The 22,761-nt window shown below is 42.1% G+C and overlaps 1 protein-coding gene across 1 annotated transcript in view; it reads right to left on the bottom strand.

Moving 5' to 3' along the window:
• TDRD9 (tudor domain containing 9) overlaps nucleotides 1-21,740 on the bottom strand; it is an 83,313-nt gene extending 61,573 nt beyond the window's left edge. The window contains exons 1-2 of the mRNA XM_086613633.1: nucleotides 21,592-21,740; nucleotides 8,025-8,131 (exon numbers count right to left, since the gene is read on the bottom strand). Coding sequence (XP_086469759.1) covers nucleotides 8,025-8,131; nucleotides 21,592-21,737 — 253 coding nt within the window. The 5' untranslated portion in view covers nucleotides 21,738-21,740. The remainder of the gene's footprint in view (nucleotides 1-8,024; nucleotides 8,132-21,591) is intronic.
• Between the last annotated feature and the right edge of the window lie 1,021 nt (nucleotides 21,741-22,761).

Raw genomic sequence — 22,761 nt, 5'->3', positions numbered from 1 at the left:
TTACAGTGCTACCATGAATTTCTGCTCAGCAGCCTGCTGTCAGTTTGAACATCAAAAACAACTAAAAAGGTGTGGAGGCAGGTGTAGAAGGTGAAAACCAGGACAAGACTTTGTTAAGTGATGATTTTGCAAGTTACATTTAAACGATTCGGCTAAAACAACCCACTATACTGAAATCAAAAGTGGACATGCTTTCTATTTCAAATGGGTTTCACCAGGTCCTATGGTGAAATTTACTTATTTATTTGCAGAAAAATAATAAAAACTTTAAGAAATACATACAGTACAGGGAAAGAAATCTAGTATACTTTTTACAAAGGAAACAGTTTCTGTAAAATAAAGGCTATAAACTAAATAAATAACTACACAGTTACAGCTTCCCTTCTTTGGAAGGGTTACTAACAGTTTAACACAGCAGTGAAGCAGAAGCAGGCCGAATAACTTCTTTTGTCTCTGTGCCATACCTGAATCATAGAATCATAGAATGGTTTGGGTTGGAAGGGACCTCAAAGATCATCTAGTTCCAACCCCCCTGCCATGGGCAGGGAAAACCTCCACTACACCAGGTTGCCCAAAGCCTCATCCAACTTGGCCTTGAACACTTCCAGGGATAGGGCAACCACTTCTCTGGGCAACCTGTTCCACTGCCTCACCACCCTCCGAGTGAAAAATTTCTTCCTTCTATTTAATCAAAATCTGCCCTCTTTCAGTTTAAAGCCATTGTCCCTTGTCCTATCACTACACACCCTTGTAAAAAGTCCCTCTCCAGCTTTCCTGTAGGCCCCCTTTAGGTACTGGAAAGCTGCTATAAGATCACCCCGGAGCCTTCTCTTGTCCAGGCTGAACAGCCCCAACTCTCTCAGCCTGTCTTCATAGCAGAGATGCTCCGGCCCTTGGATCATCTTCGTGGCCCTCCTCTGGACTTGCTCCAGTAGCTCCATGTCCTTCTTATGTTGGGGACTCCAGAGCTCAACACAGTATTCTAGGTGGGGTCTCAACCTGCTGGCCACGCTCCTTTTGATACAGCCCAGGAAACAATTTGCTTTGTGGGCTGCCAGTGCACATTGTTGGCTCATGTTGAGCTTCTCATCCACCAGCACTCCCAAGTCCTTTTCCTCAGGGCTGCTCTCAATCCATTCTCCGCCCAGCCTGTACTTGTGCTTGGGATTGCCCCGACCCACGTGCAGGACCTTGCACTTGGCCTTGTTTTACTTCATGAGGTTCTCACAGGCCCACCCACCTCTCCAGCCTGTCAAGGTCCCTCTGGATGGATGTGCTCCAACCCCCCAAATTGTCTTCAAGTCTCAAGGAATACAAAATGAGTTATTCCCACATTGAAACAAATCCCCCAAAGCTGGACAGTTCATTAAGACAGTTCCATAAAGGACTAAAAATCAGACTTCTCCTGAAGTCACACTGGCCAACAAGAAAGGTTCTTTACCTAGATTCTGTGTAACACAGCAGTTATAGATGACCATTGCACAGTGATTTACTTAGCACTACTAAACACATATGAAACAGAATTTAATATCAGCATCCCTGGAAAACATTGTCTGTCCTCTTTAAAATACTTTTGATCAAGTTTCTAAATATATTCTCCCGGAAAACTCATATATAGTGTCCTGTCACAGCAACACTGTACAAAGGCTGACTGACTTCCCTCTGGCACAAACATGTCACTACTGAGACATCAAAAGCTCTGCATGATTTGACCACTGCTGGAAGAAATCTCAAGCTGCTAGGGAAAAGATCCCAGTGTCAGCATAACCCTGCTAAAGCAACATTGCCTTCCCACCTCTATCGGGTTTTCCACGTAACAATTGCAATTTTTAAAAATGTGTTAAAAGTATACAACAGAAGACAGCAGAGTTCTATAATAGTACTTACAAAAAAGAAGGGAGGGACAAAAAAATTTAAATGGTAGGATTCACATTATAAGCTTCTCTAACTCAGTAAAAACCCAGTGTATTAATAAATCATGAGCTTAAAATTAAATTAAGAATTTTATTTTAAAAATACAAAGGAACAAACCAGAAACAAACAAACAACGACCAGTATGCATGTACCTACTGAATAATCAGACAAATCTAATCAATTTTGAATATCTCGTTTTTCTCACTGATGAAACGTAGATTCTTTTTATATGACAATTCTATGACAGCAATATCTTACCTTCTCCTAAGCACAGAAGTTTAGAAAAAAATCCTACCAAAAGTAAATGATGATCCAATGTTAGTCACCAATGATACACAGAGTTTGAGAACTAGCAGCCATTTCACCGTTTAGTTGATGTTGCAAGTACTAAAAACTGTATGGTTTGGGTTTTTCTCTTCAAGACACGTACTCTGTGCTTAAACTGAAAGAAATATTACTGAGTTTGCCTGGGGAACTAATACCATGACAACTGTGAGACTCCTGTCTAAAGCAGACAGTACAGTCCTGGGCCTCAGAGTAAACTGGCAACTTCATATGAACACCGACATGCCCAAGCAGCCATCAAAAGCTCACTCTAACAAGCTGAGGATACAAACTTTTTCTCAAAATCCAGTATGATCATTAGCGAAAAAACAAAACTGGGACTGGGAACTTGGGCAACCATCTTAGAAGTCATTAAACTTTTGCTTCTTTTTTTTTTTTTTCAACTGAAAGGTGGTGGCCTGAACAATGAAGTCTTGCTGCAGAACAGAAATATTGAATATACACCCCTATGAAAGTTCCTGCTCATTTAAAGGTTATTTATTCTGCTCATTTAAATAACCATTCAACTGTGGACTCTGTATCACACAGTGTAATTACTTTCAAATGTTGTTTAGTTTTGGATTTTTCTTTACATCTATTTATGTAATAAATCCCAACACGAGAACTGGTCTTTAGAAAAATAGATCACTTCAGCAAATACAGAGGCATCTACAGACTAAAGGATGTACAGGATTACAGACTTATCAGCAAGAAAGGCACAAAGTTTCACTTTTTCAATTGCTTGTACTTACTGGAAAACATTATTAAGACTGGGAAAACTAACCAGTGCACACCTTTGTAAGACATCATGCTCAGACGCACACCTTGGATTCTGACAAACAGAGAATGCAGGACACTTCCAGTCTGTAAACTGAAGCAGCATGCCACTGCCCACCATGCTGTTTTACAACAAGCAAAATATTTTTCTGTATAAGAAGCATTAATGCTAATCCAGAATAAAAAGTGATATTAATTTCTCTATTCAGTGCCAGCGCATAAAGAAACCAAAAACTCAGTTAGGGGAAAGATGAATTTGCCTGCTCACTTCCTTTTCCATTATTATTAAAGATCTGTAGAGGTACATTGACTGCCATGACTAAAACAGCCTACTGCCCATGCAAACAGAAATTTTCCAACATCTCAGTTATTGTAGCTCATAGGGCAGACGTATTCCTTCTGGTACATGTCTCCTGAATTGAATTTGAAGAGATCCTTTAATATGAGATAGGTTTTTTTATTCATCGGTTCTGGGAGAAGAGACTGTACAGCTGGGTCTTGGTATCTGCCACTAATGAAATTAATGATACACATAAAAAAATACATACTTTGTAAGTACGTATTTAATAAGCACTGGTTAGGTGAGTCAAATGAGAGGCTTACTATGTCACTGACCATTCTTCCACTGAGCTACAAACACACAAAGGGACTACAGTTAGCAAGCGAGCTCAAGGGAAAGGAAAGCCATAGGAAACCACCAGGCTCCTACGCTGAGCCACAAAGTGTAAGGACTTCACAGTAAGTCATGCTACTGCAGTAACAACGCAAAGCACATGAAGTTGCTGCTAAATGAGCCCTGAAGAGCTCAATCCAGAGCCATGTCAAAGCTATGATCTTTCCCGACTGGGGAAAACAGGCTCACAGTTTTCTGTCTTGAAGTCTTGACTGCTGAAGGATGCCCCCAGGTAACATTAAAATTTCTAAGAAAACACCACAAATGATTAGTAGTTGCCTTTCATTCTCCGTTGCAACCCTCTTCAACTTGTGCATATTTTTAATATAAGAGGATTTGGGATGAACATTTGTGCTATGATTAATTTTCCTGGCATGCACCTGTTCTGAATCCAAAACATTTAAGGAACTCTGAAACTTAAGTTTTTTATATTTCAAAACCAATGTTTAAATTGCTTCTTCTCTGTAAGCAGTTACTTCACCTGGAACCTACAAGATCCACAGAAGAGATCCATTTAATGGTGTGAAAATAATGAAGCTAAAAGAGGAAAAAAACCTGCCATCCACAAAGCTGCATGAAAATAATGATACAGGCATCCTTTAAAATTAAAAAAAAAAAAAGGAATTCATTAAGGATTTTAGAAACTTTAAGAGTAAAACTCTTAGTGCATACAGTTTAGAATACCCAGATTTGGGAAAATAAAAATAAAAATCTGTTTTTCCATAGGATGCTTAAAGTGGGAAAGTGTCCCATATCCATAGCTCTGGAAGGTTTCCCTCTGCACAACATCCTGTGACCTCACTGCATTAAGTGTGTGTGACTCAGAAACAGCCAGTACTACCTGTGAAACTAGCCGGCTGTGCCAGCAAAGAACTCCTAATACTCTACTTGCTTCGGCTAACAGTTGTGACAAAGTATTTTCTTCTGCTTTTATTTAATCACTTCAACTTCCTTTTCACAGCAGTGTAATTCCTACCATGTTCTGCAGAAGTCAGAACTCTAGGTGCAGTTCCCTGACCATCTCAGTTTTCCCGACAGAGAAGCAGATTAGGCATTTATATTTGTCCTCTCAGTATAAAAGCATACGTTCTTTCAAAGCAACTGGAAAGCACAAAATTTAAACTCAACAGAACTTCGTAAAACACCAAGGCACAAGCAAACACCACAACAGTTTCAGTAACTGCAACATTTAAAATAGGCTGTCAATTTATAAGGAAGGTATCATCTACGGTTAGAGCAGCAATTCAGAAGGAAAGCAAGCAGCAACAGAAGTGGTACCAACTCCGAAACCTCCAGGGCAAATCAGCTTCTCATTTCTGTGTTGTGCTGCTTAGTTCTTGAGTACATTTGTACTCAACACAGCCAGAGTGGCAGGGCCTAGATAAATCCTTGATCATTTATGTCAATTTTTCATGTTCTTAAATAGAACATGCACTTCCAGATGTAGCTGATAGTTACATGTGGGTCTTGGAGCTCTTGAAATCTGCGTGATTAACACAGTATCATTTGAGAACAGCATTCTCATTAATGAAATACACGTTTATAAAGCATAAAATTAACATTACAAATCTCACTCTCACTCACTGAGCTTTTTTATCATACTATTTTAACATAACATCGCCAAATCTGTCTGTAAGTCAAAGTTCACAGCAATAACAAACGGGATTTTCTGAAGTTTTTGTGTTATTTTACATCTAGGTGGTATTTGGCAGCTCTGTCTCAGAATGCTGCAGGAATCTTCCAGTCCTGTTCCTATCCAGTTTGCTGAGAGTCCCACCCTGGAATGCATACAGCTGGGAGCAGAGCACTGACCAGAGGAGGCGGACATCAACTTCCCATGGAGCAGCTCCTGAAGCAGCTGAGACTCTAGACCATGACACAGACAAAGAGTAGAAAGAGAGAGAAAAAAAGGGACAGAGAAAATATCTAATAGATAAATAATAGCAGAGTACGCATATGCTACTAATAATATAGTAATATTTTAAAGGTTGTTTGCTAACTAGATGCTGTTTAAGTAAGTTACAACTAGATGGTGAGAGTAAGTATTAGAAAGTATAAATTTCAAGGACAAACATTTTAGGGTAGACCAAAAGAAAACAGGTATTTATAAAATAAAGTTCTGGGATGACTATGCAGAAATATTTCCTAATTAGCTTAAATTATAACCCTGTTTCTTTTACAGCAGGAACATTGCTAGCATCAGTTCCATTCAAAATTAAGCAGGCCACCAGTGCTGCTAAACTAAGTTGCTAGCTTACCTTAGGCAGAATTCTGATTTAGTAGCTAAAGGACATTAAATTTTATGGTATTTCCTTGAATTAATCAATACCATTATACTTTTAAAGAAACATCTAAGGAAATTCTGCTTACTGCAGCTCATTGCTGTCTTTCTTTCACTAGGAAAGCACATGAAAAAGTAGGGAACACCACATCCCTGAATTACATTCAAAGCTTCTTCCAGTCCCTTTATTCTGACCTCAGGGGTCAGTACTGGGACCAGTGCTATTTAACATTTTTGTTGGAGATATGGACAGCGGGATTGAGTGCACCCTCAGCAAGTTTGCAGATGACACCAAGTTATGTGGTGTTGTGGACACGCTGGAGAGAAGGGATGCCATCCAGAGGGACCTTGACAGGCTGGAGAGATGGGTGAGCCTGTGAGAACCTCATGAAGTAAAACAAGGCCAAGTGCAAGGTTCTGCACGTGAGTCGGGGCAATTCCAAGCACAAGTACAGGCTGGGCGGAGAATGGATTGAGAGGAGCCCTGAGGAAAAGGACTTGGGAGTGCTTGTGGATGAGAAGCTCAACATGAGCCAGCAATGTGCGCTAGCAGCCCAGAAAGCCAACCGTATCCTGGGCTGTATCAAAAGGGCCAGCAGGTTGAGGGAAGTGATTCTGCCCCTCTACTCAGCTCTCGTGAGACCCCACCTAGTATACTGTGTTGAGCTCTGGAGTCCCCAACACAAGAAGGATGTGGAGCTACTGGAACGAGTCCAGAGGAGGGCCACGAAGATGATCCAAGGGCTGGAGCACCTCTGCTATGAAGACAGGCTGAGAGAGTTGGGGCTGTTCAGCCTGGACAAGAGAAGGCTCCGGGGTGATCTTATAGCAGCTTTCCAGTACCTAAAGGGGGCCTACAGGAAAGCTGGAGAGGGACTTCTTACAAGGGCATGGAGTGATAGGACAAGGGGCAATGGATTTAAACTGAAAGAGGGCAGATTTAGGTTAGATATAAGGAAGAAATTTTTTACATTGAGGGTGGTGAGGTACTGGAACAGGTTGCCCAAAGAAGTTGTGGATGCCCCATCCCTGGAAGTGTTCAAGGCCAGGTTGGATGAGGCTTTGGGCAACCTGGTGTAGTGGAGGTTTTCCCTGCCCATGGCAGGGCGGTTGGAACTAGATGATCTTTGAGGTCCCTTCCAACCCTAACCATTCTATCATTCCTTCATTTTCACCTTTCAATACCTCCTCCTCTCCTACAAATTTTATGCAATGTCAAGTGAACAAGAGACAATATTTTGCGGTTAGGACCAGACGGTCAGATGTGCTGCACGTGCTTGACAGACCAACTGCACCTACTGCCTCTCAGCTGATTATGGACCAAACACGTGGCTTCAGAACCTACTCACGTTCCAGAGGTCATACGATTTGCAAAAGCACTGAAGGACAGTAATTTCTAGAAAATGTCTCAATTTGTCAGATTTCGGTATATCAGCAAAGGGATACAAAAGGTATTACAGAGAATGACAGACAGAACAGACAAAACACATAAATGTCCTTTTCTTGGGAAATCAGCTACATTAACAAATTTGGAAATTAAGAAGCACAGTAAGAGTTTGAAGCTGAGCTTTCCTGACAAGTGAATCAGCCTCATACTGCTTTTACCAGAGCTCCTAGGAAAGACGTGCAATCAAATTTCTCTCTAAAGGCAGTTGGAAGCAACAATCAAGTATACACAGAAATAACATGGATAGAAAAGGGGAAAACAGAATAAAGACATTAATTCGATGAGAGGTATCTTTTCCTTGCAAATATATTTCAACCATATATCTACATTTATCAACACAATAAACCAGATGTGTCCACCTATACCTGTGTAACTGCATTACACATTGTGGTTTCCAAAAGTAAGGTGTTTACTTTTTATTACCATGCCTTATACAAACAAAGAAATGCACATACAGCATTAAAAAAAAACAAACAAAACAACAAGAAATACACAGTAAGGTTTCATAGTTTTCTTTAGGGGAGGAGATAAGAGGAAAGACCACAGGGAGGAAAAAGACAGGTATATATGAGTATATATATAGGAACCAAATATATTTTTTTTTTTACCTGGTTTATAGACAAACTGATAATTTCCTACTACATCTAGCTCTTGTGCCTCTGCTTCTCTGTATTTTTCAGCATATTCAGTTCCAACATTCTCTGTGATAGGCAGCCTGAAGAAGAAAGAAATGACAAATCAATAAATGCTTCGTAATCTATCAATCATGAGTATCTCTGGGAATAACAGCATCATACAGTAAGTTCAGAGTCTCCATGTCATGCAGGAACCACTTCAATGAACAAACTTCAGAAATAAATTTTGTCTCTGCAGTTAGATACTAGCCTGAGGAAAGTGCCACATTAGATCTTTTTGTTTAGATTTAAAATGAGCTCCCAAAACAACATCCTTTAAGTTTTTAATACCTAGGAATTTCTCTCCTAATGAAAGCCTACAGTTTCTTCTGAACAAAGATGAAATACCTCTGTTTCACTAATTCTTGACCCCGTACAATTAAGAAAATACATGTTATTCTTGCATGATTCTCTAGAGACAGGGGAAGTAGACAGGAGTAAACACAATCATCTCACTGATTTAAGGAAAGAACTTTTGTCTTTGAGCCAAGAAAGCCAGAGAGGGCCTAATTTTACAAGGGCATGTACTGATAGAACAAGGGGCAATGGATTTAAACTGAAAGAGGGTACATTTAGATTAGATAAAAGGAAGAAAATCTTTACAATGAGGGTGGTGAGGCACTGGAACAGGTTGCCCAGAGAAGATGTGGATGTCCCATTCCTGGAAGTGTTCAAGGCCAGGGTGGATGAGGGTCTGAGCAACCTGATCCAGTGGAAGGCGTCCCCGCCTGTGGCCGGGGGGTTGGAACTAGAGGATCTTCCAACCTAAACCAGTCTATGATCTGACGGCAGCCAGGCAAAAAATAATTAATGTAATCGCTCAACCAGTGAATTTTACAGAAATTTTACAGAAATTTATTACACACAAGACAAAGTCTATCCATGATATAAATAGAATTAAATGGGATTAAAAAAAAATTATTCTACATAAACTGTGTGAAGAAAACCACATGGATTTCACTAGAGAATAAAGTAGCATATATACAATGACTGTATGATTATTAAATCATAAACGAATTTGAATGTAGAAGAGTTTTGGACACATCAAAAGCTCCCTCTTTTTGTCTTTTTTTTTTTTTTTTTTTTTTTAACCAAAATACAATCTGGAAGCCCAAATATGGTTTTTGCACTCTAACTTAAGCTCTGGGCCCAGTGCAACCTTTTGCTATGCAGTGCATAGCGAACCTGCTTCTCAGTAGCTATATCTTTGAGACATTTTATAAAAGGATACTGCTGCAGAAGAACCTATTTCTTAACCCATAGAATAAGCAACACTGACTCCAAAAACAATTAAGCTAAAAACAAGAGATTTTTAACATGGCACTGTGTCTCACAGTTCTCATCAGAGTAATTTACAATATCTTGATTCACCTTCTCGATTGTCACCTTCTCTGACAAGGCAAACCCTGTGTCAACTGGGCTTTGCTAACAGACTGCTCATTCAGATCAGTCATCATTTCCTCCTACAGGAAACACCCAGTATTTATCACTTACTGCTGTCAACAAACCAAGAAATGGCTTCTTACCCTATCTTAAAAATGTTTCAGGCGCAGAGCAAAGGCAATTTTTCCCTGGATCTCAAGTATCTCTTAATGCAGGGTTCAACAGGATTGCATGCATCTGCACGACGGCTATGTGCGGAACAGCTGCCTACTTTCAGCAAGCAAACTACATCACTTTCACCACTCTTAACTCTTCTGAAACAGCTGGGACAGGGAGCACTCCACAATAGGTCTGAATCCAAGCTACCATTTGGGAAAGTTCATCCTCATCACATCAGACTGCTTGTTAAGTAGGTTATTCCACTGAACATATACTAAACTCAAGTAAAACCCCAAAATACAATGAAGTTAAAGTCAAGCATTCAGTAATTGAAAATAACATAATTAAGCTTGGCCGCACAATCTCAATTCAGCAGCATTGTCTGCACATGCTATACAGATTGTAGTGATATTCTTAAATTATTTTTCATTTCTGTAGGACTGAGGCCTCACCAAGTGCGCTGGACACACATCGTCTGACAACAGAACCTGGTTCTATAGTGACTACAGCCTGCCCTTCAGTCCTCCACAAGAAAAGAAAGCCATCTGATTAGACAGTAAATGCTGTCATGGAGGGGCACCTATTACTTGACTGTCAGAGCCCTGAGCAATTGCAAGCAAATCACTTCAACAGAAAACTTCCACGGAGGCGCAGGGGCTGAGGGTGAGAAAGGCAGGAGTGTGTTCCTCATTTGCTGTAAAAACCTCACAGAAGCACCAGTATTTAAGCAGCAGCTGAAGTCAGGTAAGAAAGAGTTTTATGTAACACCAAATATATTCGACTAAATGCTTTTGGAGATGGAGGACTAAGCATTTCAAAATGAGTTCACAGAAGTATGTATGTGCCTTTAACCTTTGCCTGTACAGCTCCAGGAAAACAAAGACAGTATGACCTCAGTGATTTGTGAGAATACATTCTTTTTTTTTTTGTTGTTTGGATATCTGGATATTTTCTTTCAGGAACTAGGTTTTCTGTCTTCAGAAAACAGTATGCAGTAAATAAACCTCAGGCTACACAATGAATAAAGAAAATATTTAATAGTCATTAAGAATGAACATTGCTCACTCAATGCACTGAATCAGGCTACAGTCTAGAGGAAAATCATATGCAATTGGGAAATTGCCTATGGGCACATGAAATGAACAAATAACCTTCATTACGTCATTTCTCAATGCTGAACTTTGCAGGTTTAATAAAATTAAAAGCTTACAAAATAATGTCATTTTTTAAGCAAAATGGAAAAAAAAAATGCCCTCTGGCGCTCTCCTGAGTCATCAGAATGCCAAAATCCTTTCAAGTAATCGTTAATAAGCCATCACCAGGAGGTATCATCCTATACATACCTGGACAAACAGAAAGGGATGGAAGATTTTTCTAATGAGTTTGAACAAACATTTGCTGACAGCAGAAGAACGACAAGATTCAGAAAATTCAAACCCATTCCAGGCTAGGACAGGACAACACTAATGAATGGATTTTTCTGATTCTACTCATAAAGCATGCGTCTATCCGATACACCAGTTATGTCTTCCCCATTTCTATCTCCTCTGACACAGTGAAAACTCACATGTCAGTAACACCTGCTCCTTAGGCTTTCCAGATTCCAGTCTTGGCGCTCACCTACTTTTAGACTCCGCCAGGTCTTTTGTTCCCCCAAATACATTAAAGCATTGGCAGATGACAACTTTTCAGCTGCATATATGACACACATTCAGAATTTTACCAAATTAAGAGGCAATAAAAAGCATTTTTTTGACTCTAAAACAACTACTGAAAATTTAAAGTCATCAATTTAAGGAAAGGTAGGAGACTTCAGATGTTGTGTTTTTTCTTCCTTCCTCCTCAATTAAGAAAAGAAGGCAAGAGTTTGAGCTTACTCAAATCGAGGGCCTATTTCATCCTCTAAAGCAGCCAGATTTCTGTGGCTGAACCTGCAAACAGATGACACTACGTCCACCCTAAGTGGACAAAGGCAGACAAAATTTTAAAGCATTAAGAACATGACCAGTCAGTAACGTTACTCAACAAGAAGTAACTCTTGGTATGTCCTAGCATCTGTAAAACATAACATGTCAGCTACCTACACAGGTGTACATATCTCAAGACCTACCTATTTCAGAAAGTACTCTCAGAAGTAGCAGACATGGGAACTTTGAGCCTGACAAGCAACGGCCAGTGGGAGGCTTTCTATCCAGGTAAAAAGGCAGTACACAGGATGTTTCTTTTTGGAAGAGAATTAAAAGTTTCTTATGAGATAACGGGATACTTTCCTTATTCATCACCATGTGGTTTAACTGCCACAACATTTTTCTGAAATGTGACCAATCCTGGTACATATCATACATACCCCCTGGCTCTGTGGTGATCTTATGGCAGCCTTCCAGTACTTAAAGGGGCCTACAGGAAAGCTGGAGAGGGACTTTTTACAAGGGCATATAGTGATAGGACAAGGGGCAACGGATTTAAACTGAAAGAGGGCAGATTTAGATTAGATATAAGGAAGAAATTTTTCACTCTGAGGGTGGTGAGGCACTGGAACAGGTTGCCCAGAGACGTTGTAGATGCCCCATCCCTGGAAGCGTTCAAGGCCAGGTTGGATGAGGCTTTGAGCAACCTGGCGTAGTGGAGGGTTTCCCTGCCCAAGGTAGGGGGTTGGATCTAGATGATCTTTGAGGTCCCTTCCCACCCAAACCATTCTATGATTCTATATGACTAGTTAAACTAGTTTGGAGCATTTGATTGGGACAAAATCTTTTGAAGTATTTCTTATTTGGGTTTAAAGGAAAATTCAGTGTCATAAACATAAAATTAAACACAGCTGTCACTTCAGAGGAATTACTAGAAGGGAAACACAGTTTAACACCAGAAATTGTTGCCACATCCAACTGTAAATGCTTTCAAATACACTGAGGGTGCCTTTCGTTAAATAAATTTAGCTAGAGAAAGGTCTTCCTTTTCTTCAAGCTATAGAATAACCTCTAATAAGTCAATAAGGCCATCATAAAAGAGTACACTCGCTGAATTTTTGTATTTGAACATTTGAAATATTAACCAAAGCATTTTTGCATACACCAAGTTATCAAAAACAGAATCAATTGCCCAATCTCAACCGTAACTGTGACAGGTAAATTGTTTGGCTCTTTTAAGTGACATATACTACAACACCAATGCATACACGGAACATAGTTTATGTCTCTAGAAGCAATGCTTAAAAAACCCCAACTTTATTAAATGAATAGATACATACAGTCTTATGCTCTGAAAAAAATAACACTGCTTATGCAGCAGACTTGATTGTATAAAGAAAATACTGAAGCTTCTAACACACACAAGCTGTCCATCTAGTTAGGATATCTTTGGAGGAGAATCACTTGAAAAAACACTTAGTCTTATAGCATACAGAGCAATATTTTGCTGTACAATTTTAGTATGATATATACAGTAGACTGTTTCAAAGCTTCTTTTTTGAAACTAAAATAATGTGACACTTTACATAACTGAACATTTGCCATGACAGTAAATAACCTTCCACTGGGTTTACTGAAGGACATACTAAAAATTACTTTCCTTTTAACTGGCAGTTGGCATTCCATATTTTTAGAAGACTGGTCTTACCTGCAGACATACACTAACTTTAAAGAAATAATGTACTGTCATTCAAAAACTATAATGTTCCAGTTGCAAAACCAGAAGATTATTGACAGAATTAGGGATGAGTGAAATCTATTAAATACTAAATTACAGATTTTACAATGTGATTTTCAGATATTTTAAGAATCTAAGAATCAATAAAGTGCATGGGTTTTTTCCACCCGAGAGAGCTGTTATAAATGTAATTAGCTAGATTTAGTGATAAAGTCTTCATAAATAGGCATCTTAAAGGCTTGCATTGCTCTTCCTCACAGCAGTTATTGAGAGCTCCTGTTTTAAAAGCTTAACTGGCTGGGGAGATTGGGGGTGGGGTGGTGGGGGAGAGACGGTGCACTAAAACTACTGTGCAAAATCCTGAAAAACTCAAATGCAAGCATTTGGATTTGGATAGACTATATAAACTAAACATCTCAGAAACACTTCTTATACGTCAAACTAATAGCTCTGTAAGACCTCCCATCTTCCATTCTACCCACAGTTAAAATCCAAGAAAAACAACAACAAATGCCAGGATGAAACAGCCCAAATCCTCAAATTTACTGTCCGCTGCTCTGGGATTTTATGTCAGCAGGGGACACTGGAATGAACTGCTGGCCTTCAAAGAACTGAACTCTTCTTGGAGATGAGCTGTTGATGAGCTCCCCTTTCTGCAGCCATAGCTCAAACAGATGTTCGGAAGAGCATAGCTATTACCTGTTGTAGATGGGGACAAGCCACACAGCAACTACCTCTATACCACACGAAACAGTTAATTTTGTAAACAAATGTTGTTATAATTAGCTATTAATTATAAGTTAGATGGGTGTTCATATTTATTAACTTAAATCAAAAGCACAGTTCCTCTGTCAAACGTTGTTTCTGATCCTTTAGGAACATTCACAAAGCATCTACACTCCTTAAAACTTCAAAATTCATCCCTTCCCTCTAACCACAAAGGCAAGGAACTTGGCCAAATAGAAAAAAAAAAAAATCCCCATAAGAAGAAAATTAGAACAAAAGTATTTGATTATCAACTCGGTAAAACCCAGCTTAAATAAAACTCTGAATAAAATCCGATGCAAGTAAGAGACTGCACTGAATTAAAAAAACCCTGGGAAGACTAGTATCAAATGCAAGATCCCCTCAGTTTCACCCTGACACCTGTAACTCTGCCTATTAGTGAAGTCACCAGCACCAGAGACATTAATGCTACAGTCCAAGTGGAAGAAATCAGCTTCAAACATGTCCTGATTTTATTCATCACAGCAACAGAAGTACAATAATAGCTTACACAACCTTCTGTCAGTTAGCACTGTTAAAAGAGAATTATTACTTTTGTTAGCTGTCACAGCAAAGGACCAAACAAGGAGTCTTACCAAGAGGCCTCTCATTTAGGCTCATGGCAAGTTTCGTTCATAGCTGTTAAAAAGTGAAAGCAGTAGTCAAACGCTGTCCGAAGCGATCAGAGGAGGTAGACTCACCACCTGTCTGCAGCCCGAAACAGCTACAGCAAGTTGTTCTGTCAAATGAAATAAAAATACACTGCCAAGTTGATCAGTAAATCCAAAGAGTGGGGCTGCGTCTATAAACGGAGCAAATCAGCCGACCCTCAGCTACGGATACCTACAAAAAGAAAATCTCACTTTTCTCAGGTGACTTAGTGGTAGCATTAGTGACCTTTCTGTGTACCTGTTCTGGGGCTGGCTGGGATAACGCTCTTCAGAGAAGCTCTACTATGCTGTGCTTTGGATTTGTGACCAAAACAATATTCCTAAACCACAAATGTTTTAGTTATTGCTGAGCAGTGTTTGCACAGCACCAAGGCCTTCTCTGTTTCTCATATCGCCCCTCCCTGTGAATAAACTGGGGGGGGGGTGAGGGGTGGTGCAAGAGGTTGGGAGGGGGCATAAACAGGCAGATAATCCAAATGAGCCAAGCAGATATTCCGTCCTATATACTGTCATGCACAACAATAAAAAGGGAAAAGAGAGAGGTTTCAGTTAGGTTCGCCATCTATTGCTTGGGAACTGGCTGGGCATTGGTTTGCCCATGGTGGCGGTGCAGCATTGCCTCTGCATCACTTGTTTTGTTTTCCTTCTCTCTGCTTCCACTTCTTCACTTATTAAACAGTTTTTATCTTGACCCAAAGTTTTCTTGCTTTTGCTCTTCCATTCCTCTTCCCCCATCTCACTAGGGGTGAGCAAAGGGCTGTGTGGTGCTTAGCTGCCTACTGGGCTTAACCTACAGCAGTAAAGTATCAGCCTGTGCTGGGTTTATGGGAGGGGCTGCAGAAATGGCCCCTGTAAGTAGCTGTGAAAAGCTTTACATGATGGGGTTTGGCAGCCCGGGAGGGGCTGTGGAAATGGCCCCTGTAAGTAGCTGTGAAAAGCTTCCCCGGCTCCAAAACCAGTCGGACAGGTGAGATCCTCCTCATCCTTGGGCTGAGCCAATCAGCGCCTCTGCAAATGCCCTATTTAAGGGACGAAGGAGCCCAAAGGGAGGCTGGACCTACACTGAAGAGAGGAAAGGCGGGAGGCTGGCCCAGCGGGCAGGCGGCTGCCCACACTGGGCCAGCACTAACCGACTGGAGACGGCTGCAACAAAGAGAGGACTGAGACCTGAGAGAAACAGCCACGCAAACACCAAGGAAAGTGAAGATGGAACAGGAAGAGGTGTGCTGGAGCTGAAATTCCCCTGCAACCCATAGTGAGAAGGCAGGTGGTCCCCTTGCCGCCCGTGGAGATTAACAGTGGAGCAGAGACCCACCTGCAGTTCTTGGAGAATGCCACGCTGGAGCAGAGATGTCTGTGCCCAAAGGGAGTCTCAGAGAATGATCTCCGTGAGCTGCTGGAGACTGACAATGAGGCAGAGAGGCATCTCAAGCCCATGGAGAACTCCATGCCGGACTGGGTGGCAGCTCCTAAGAAGCCACGCCTCCATGGGGAAGAAGCCCACGCTGGAGCAATCTGATGGGTAAGGATTGCATCCTGCGGGAAGGACTCACGTTGGAGAAGTCTGTGGACTGTCCTGTGAGGAGGGGATCCACTGGAGCAGGGGAAAAGAGTGTCAGGAGTCCTCCTCCTTTAAGACGGAAGCGGCAGAAACAACATGTGATGAACTGGCCTGCAACTCCCCATTCCCCGTCCCCCTGCGCTGCTGGGGGAGGAGGTAGAGCTGGGAAGAAATGAAAGGTGGGAGGTGTTGTTTTTTAGGATCTGGCTTTGTCTCTTCTTATCAAGTAACTGTTAATAAACTGAATTGATTTTGTCTCCAATCTGAGTCTGTTTTGCCCAGGATCATGCTTGGTGGTGATCTCTCTCTGTTCTTATCTCAACCCTTAGTCCTTCTATTGCATTTTTCTCCTCCGCCTCCCTGAGGGAGAAGGGTGAGTGAGTGACCTCATGGTGGCTGAGCTGCTGGCTGGGCTAAACCACAACACAGCCCTTCACACAAAATCCAAGGCAGCAAAATGTAGCATGACTGTATTACCCACAGATGCTAACGGAGAAATATGGAACATATATCACTATGCCAATGTGTTGAAATGTTAGCTAGCTAGCAATGGTTATGACTTGCTATCAACACTTTTAGTCAAATAAGAATTATGATAATTTCTCAGTGTGCCATTATGAGCCTTATTCACCAAGACAGATATACCTGCCTCTTTCAATTGCAAGAGTCAGTAGCAACTCAGCTGATACACATGCCATAAAATCTTCCAAAGTAAAGAATAAGAAGCTTCTCCACAACCTGTTCTCACCATTTGTCACTTTTTTGCTCCATCAGCGCAATATTTGGTTAAATGGAAGCATTTTTGAAAGGCTGGTTTCATTCTTACCTCCAATCACTTGAGTGAGGCAGTTCAAAAGCACAGCCCCATGGCACAAGCGAACTAAATGCTATGCAGCACCAACAACTTCTCAAACTGGCTCTCAAAAAAAAGAGTGCTGTGCAACAGCACACTCAATCAGCTCAACTAAGTACTGAATTTGTAGTTCTTAACAGATAGGCATAACAGCAGCTTCAGGTTCAGCATGACTGCTTTTTTATTATAGGGCCTGGCTGTCAGTTTGGGAAGTTCTTTGCATACGTGATGTTAAGACACATACATTAAGACTAAAGTCTTCTAGCTCTACTCAGAGCTGCCTTGGATTTGCAGCTTTTTCTCTCCCAGAACAGTTACAGAACAATACTTGTTCACAAATGCGCCGATTCTTGCTGCCATAGAGTTATTTTTTTTCATAGCAGCTCGTATGGGGCTACATCCTGGATTTGTGATGAAAACAGTGCTGGTAATACGGCGATGTTTTAGTTACTGCTGAGCAGTGCTTACACAGAGTCAAGGCCTTTTCTGCTCCTCACACTGCCCCACCAGTGAGGAGGCTGGGGGTGCACAAGAAGTTGGGAGGGGACACAGCTGGGACAGCTGATCCCAGCTGACCAAAGGGATAGTCCATAACATATGACATCATGCTCAGCATAAAGCGGGAGGAAGAAGGAATGGGGGGACTTTGGGAGTGACGGCATTTGTCTTCTCAGATAACTGTTAGGCATGATGGAGCCCTGCTTTCCATTTACTCTTCTGATTCTCTCCTCCATCTCACTCTGAGGGAGCGAGCGAGCAGCTGTGTGGTGCTTAGTTGTCGGCTGGGGTTAAATCAAGACAACAAGAAAACACTACACTGGAAAAACAGCTGATCCCTAGACAACTTTTATTCTTTGTGAGAATTTCAGATTTTGCAAGAGTGCTAAGTTCCAAGCATATGTCTTCTGCATTCCAGCAATCTATTACAGTAGCACTGAAAGGTCATAATGAGAATGTAGAAGTTATTTAACCACACGTCATGCACATATGAGACGTTTACTGTGCTAAAGAGATTGGTTTACCTAGTTTTTTTAAAAAAAACTTTCAAGAGATTTCACAAAACATCAGACAGGATAAAATAAACATCTTCTGTCACCCTTTTTTAGCTAAGAAATATTACCTTGCTATAAACAGTCCCATCTCCTAAAGTAGCTGGTATTAAGGTCGGTTATAGATGATTTTCAAGTAAGAATCCACTTTTCTCCAATGCCACTCCTTATACTAGAGGAAGTTTTCTGTAAACATCCACAAATCAGCTCACTCTTATTCTTCAAGTACTGCTTTCAAGTTATGCTTTGCCATTGTATTAACAAAACTAAAATCCAGGTACATTCATCACCCTCGGAACATGCATCCCACGTTGACTCATTCTGTTTCCCTGTGTCAAGTTTCACCTACTTAAATCCTACAGTTGTCTGTTGTACTATACCACAAGTGTATGTAAATACTCTTACTCTATAATTGTGCTGTGCCTTCAACACAGAGCTGAGGGCTCCTAGTTGGTAACAAACAAAGCTGTAAGAGTATTGACAAGGAGCGATTCAGAGGTTTTAACTCTGACAAACTTCAAAATCAAACAAAATTTCTACTGAAGTAAACGCTAAATCTTTGCAGTCTCACACCAGTTATTTGATATCTGAATATCTTAATCGTCAAGTTCCTCCTTTCAATTGTGATGTCAAACAGAAAGAGGTAAAAGAGGAAATCCTAGAACAGATGAGACGTTTTGAGTATCAGTTCTTTTCAGGTTAAACATTAGAGCCATGAACTGAACTTCAACACCTTCACACTGAGCCACACACACGGATGAAAAATTACTTCAAAACTGAGGGTTCTCACAGCAAGAATTGGGTTTAGAGGCATCTCAAGTACAAAACATACCCAGAACATAACAACCACCACGGATGCAGTGCTGTCTTAGGAGGAATTCTTTAAAGATGACACATACTAATACTACGCCAGATTGATGCCCCTTTTCCCTCAGTCAAGTAGAGAACTAGTAACAGGCTCCCTAAATACACCTCCTACTAACCAGAACGAATCAAGCAGTAAATAAAACAGTGCCATATATTTAATTTATTTTAAGGTTGAAAGAAAGTAATAGGAGCAAAACAGAGCACATGTTCCCAGTAGGAACTATCCTGCACCTAATGCACCAAAGCATGCTCGTTATTATGACTGGTGATCCATAGAGTGAGTCATTATGAAGATCATTTTCCAAATGAGAGGTTGTGTCTATGTTTACTGAAGTCAGCAGTAGCTCCTGAATGAACTCAAACACAAAAAGGAAGTATACAGAGGGTGCACACATATGCACTTATTTATGCTCGAAGATTATATACATGTCCAATGATGAGCAAGTTCCATCCACACTCACATAAATGGCCATTTAGGATGTATATCGCCTCCTTCTCTTTCTCAGATGGGAAAGAAAAAAAAAAAGAAAAAATAAAAACACCTGTAAAAGAAACTTCTCTCTGTTAACACAACTGTCAAGCCCCACAATTAGGTTATCAGCTAAGGCTGAGTGGAAAGATGTAGCCCTCTAACCAATGATAAAGATCTGCCTTTCCCTAGGCACACATAGCTTGATGAATCTTGCTAATTTCTTCTGTATTCCTCGGTAGATTTCTATGGCTTAGTGCTTAGTTGCATTAAGAATCTCTTGTCAAACCATTCCCAAGTACTACAGAAATGTTATTGACACCCCCATAAAGGATGAGAAGTCCCAGACACGTCCTACATACCGAGTTTTGGAATTACATTCATGAACAGAGTAAATAAAAAAATTACAAAAAAAATTTAAAAGTTCTGTCCCGTCACTTCTGGAAAATTTTTACTGATTGCATAAAAACCAGTAGCTCTCAGATTCAGGGGCTGCTAATGGCAGCACTTTTACATTGGAGGATGAGAGGAGATCGCTTTTTTGATGTGTAAGTTTTGTCCTTTCCTTGAAGAAAAGACAGAAACCAAACAGTCTCTGCTGAGCTGACAGAACATCCGCTGCTAAAACGTTAGGCAAAAGCTTCGTTCTTACTCCGAAGCCAATGTACACACGTTGGGGGAGTTCCTGAAACTCAGTGACCCATGTTGCTATACATCATACAAGAAAAGAAAGGCACTCACTCTAGACTCTACTTCCAGCTAATTTTTTAAAAAAACTTTAGTATATGAAGGTGCATACAAACCAATTACCTATAGCAACCACAGACATACTAACCTATTCTGATCTAAATACTAAGACGCACTTAATACTAATATTAATAATAATAATATGGATGCTGTCTGAACTGGAAGGTTTTGTGGCAGTGCATAGAATTATTAAGTAATACTTAGTAGTATTATAATACTTAATAATACCATGCACTGCCACATAGTTCAGGCAGCTTCCAGGGGAATTTTATTTTTTTATTTCCCCCCCCCCAACATCCAAACACTAGTGAAAACCAAAGGTATCTGGCTGCTATGCAAATATACCTACAGGTCTCCTCCTTGGCTGTAAACTCTGCCACCTGAGAAAAAAGCACATTCAAGAACTGACATAGTAATATACATTGAACGAGCTTTACCCTGGAAACTTAAATGCTTCACGTAAGTGACAAGAGCAATGAACATACACGGTTAGAAAACATATTGCAGTCGATTCAGGAAAACAGACTGTTAATTGCTGCTCAGAGAAAACAAAAGTTCCTACGCAGAAACAAACAAAGATTCAGTTGGAAATAACTGAGAACATCTGCTGTAAGTCACATCAGTATTTTACCTGTTGGAAAAATTGCTGCCTGGAGAGGAACATTAAAGGAAGGAAGAATGGCTAAGAAATAAGCCAAGGTTTTACAAATTTGTACCATAACAAACTTACCAACAAAGTTATCGGGTAGGTTAACACCCACTTAGTATCAAGAATATTTGCTTTCAAACGTTGGCATAAGCCAAGGATAAATCTACTCAACACTGCTTAGTTACAAATAATGTATGAAACACTACTGGTCAGAGAAATTATGTACTGTAAAATAATCATTCAGCATTCAAGGATCAGCCACTGAGAACAATACGATAAAAGCCATTAATACTGTTAAGGGAGTACAAGGAAAAAAATAAATCAGCTCAAATCAGCAGTATTGCTCATTGATTTGATAGTTAACTGCATAAAAAACACACTCTGTGAGAGTATTATTCCCTGACAAACAAGTTTACCCCTGAATCTTATCACTTGCCACTGCCAAAATTCCTAAGCTACATGCCTGAATCAGAATGAAGCATGCCTTTTTTAACACTGTTCCACAGCTTTCCAGCACCACCTGCCACAACTGCACACCAGCAATAACGCACTCCAGAGAAAGCAAATTCTACACGTAGCGTGCCTAGCGACGATCTCTGCAGGCCTCACAGTCGGCCCTTCCCCTCGGGCCTGAGGGGCACCTCCCCTCCACCAGCAGCAGAGGCCCCGGACCCCGCACTCACCCCGCCGCCGTGCAGGGCTCCCGTGCGGCAGGGGGCCCGGGGGCGCGCAGGCGGCGCGGGGCCTCGCCCAGGAACTCGATGCCGGTCACAGGCTCGTCGATGGTGAACCAGCTGTTGATCTGCTCCAGCGTGGGCCGCCGCAGCATGATGGCGGCAGCGCGCAGCTCGCCACGCGCGCGCCGCACGAGGCCTTCCCGCCTTGCGAGCGCCGCCTCGGCGCCGCCCCGCCCCCACCACGTGACCCACGGGCGCGGCGCGTGGCTCTGCCGGAGCAAGGGAGGGCGGGATGGCGCTCTTCCTGCCGGGAAATTCCCGGGCCAGTAGTTCAGCTGCGCGGACAGCCGCCCTGCCGGCTCCCTCTCTTCCCAGCCGCGAGAGGCAGGGCAGCCAGGTGCCCCTCGCACCCACGGAACAACGGCCGGGAGCTGCTCTGGAATCGCAGGCGCCCTGTTCGGCCCGCTGCCCGGACGAGGAAGCGGCCCGCGGGCACGCCGGTGCCTCAGCTCACCTCGGTCTGACCCAGCGGGTGCCTCCCGCTCCTCCAACACACGCTACCCGCTAAGAGACGCGGTACATGAGCGGTGGCGACAGGCCCTTCCCGGCGCTGTTGCTTGCGCGGGACGCTGGCTGCGCTCCCTTCTCGGGAAGCGGGGAGGCGCGGACCCGGCACAGGACTGCGGTGAGCCGGGCCATGGCGCCGTGCGCGTATCTCCGCAGCGACACGACTCTGTGGGGGCTCCGGGGCGGCGGAGGGGCCGCAGGGCCGTCACGGGACGCGTCGGCTGAGCGGGGCCGCGTGCCCCGCGCGCTCCAGGGCGCGAGGAGGCACAGCCGCGCGCCGCTCGGGCCGGCCGGTGGCGGCCGCGGCGCGGAGAGGGCTCTCGTCCTCCGAGCCGCAGGGGGCGCTGTGCGGCGGCGGCGCCTCTCTTGGGCCGGCGGCTTCGCTCGTTGGCGAATCCTCTCCCAGCATCCCAAAAAGGAAGTCTACAGCAAGGACAGGTATCCTGGGAAGAATACAAAGAGATTGTCCGAGCAACCAAAGATAAGGGTAGGAAAGCTAAAGCCCTGATAGAGTTAAATCTGGCCAGGGACATCAAGGGCAATGAGAAAAACTTCTATAGATATCTCAGTGATAAAAAGAGATCTAGGGAAAATGTAGGCCCTCTCCGT

This window comes from Tauraco erythrolophus, chromosome 6, assembly GCF_009769465.1.
Source record: "Tauraco erythrolophus isolate bTauEry1 chromosome 6, bTauEry1.pri, whole genome shotgun sequence".
Lineage (NCBI taxonomy): Eukaryota > Metazoa > Chordata > Aves > Musophagiformes > Musophagidae > Tauraco > Tauraco erythrolophus.
The sequence above is the reverse complement of the archived record's forward strand: the minus strand, read 5'-3'. Positions and strand labels throughout refer to the sequence as shown.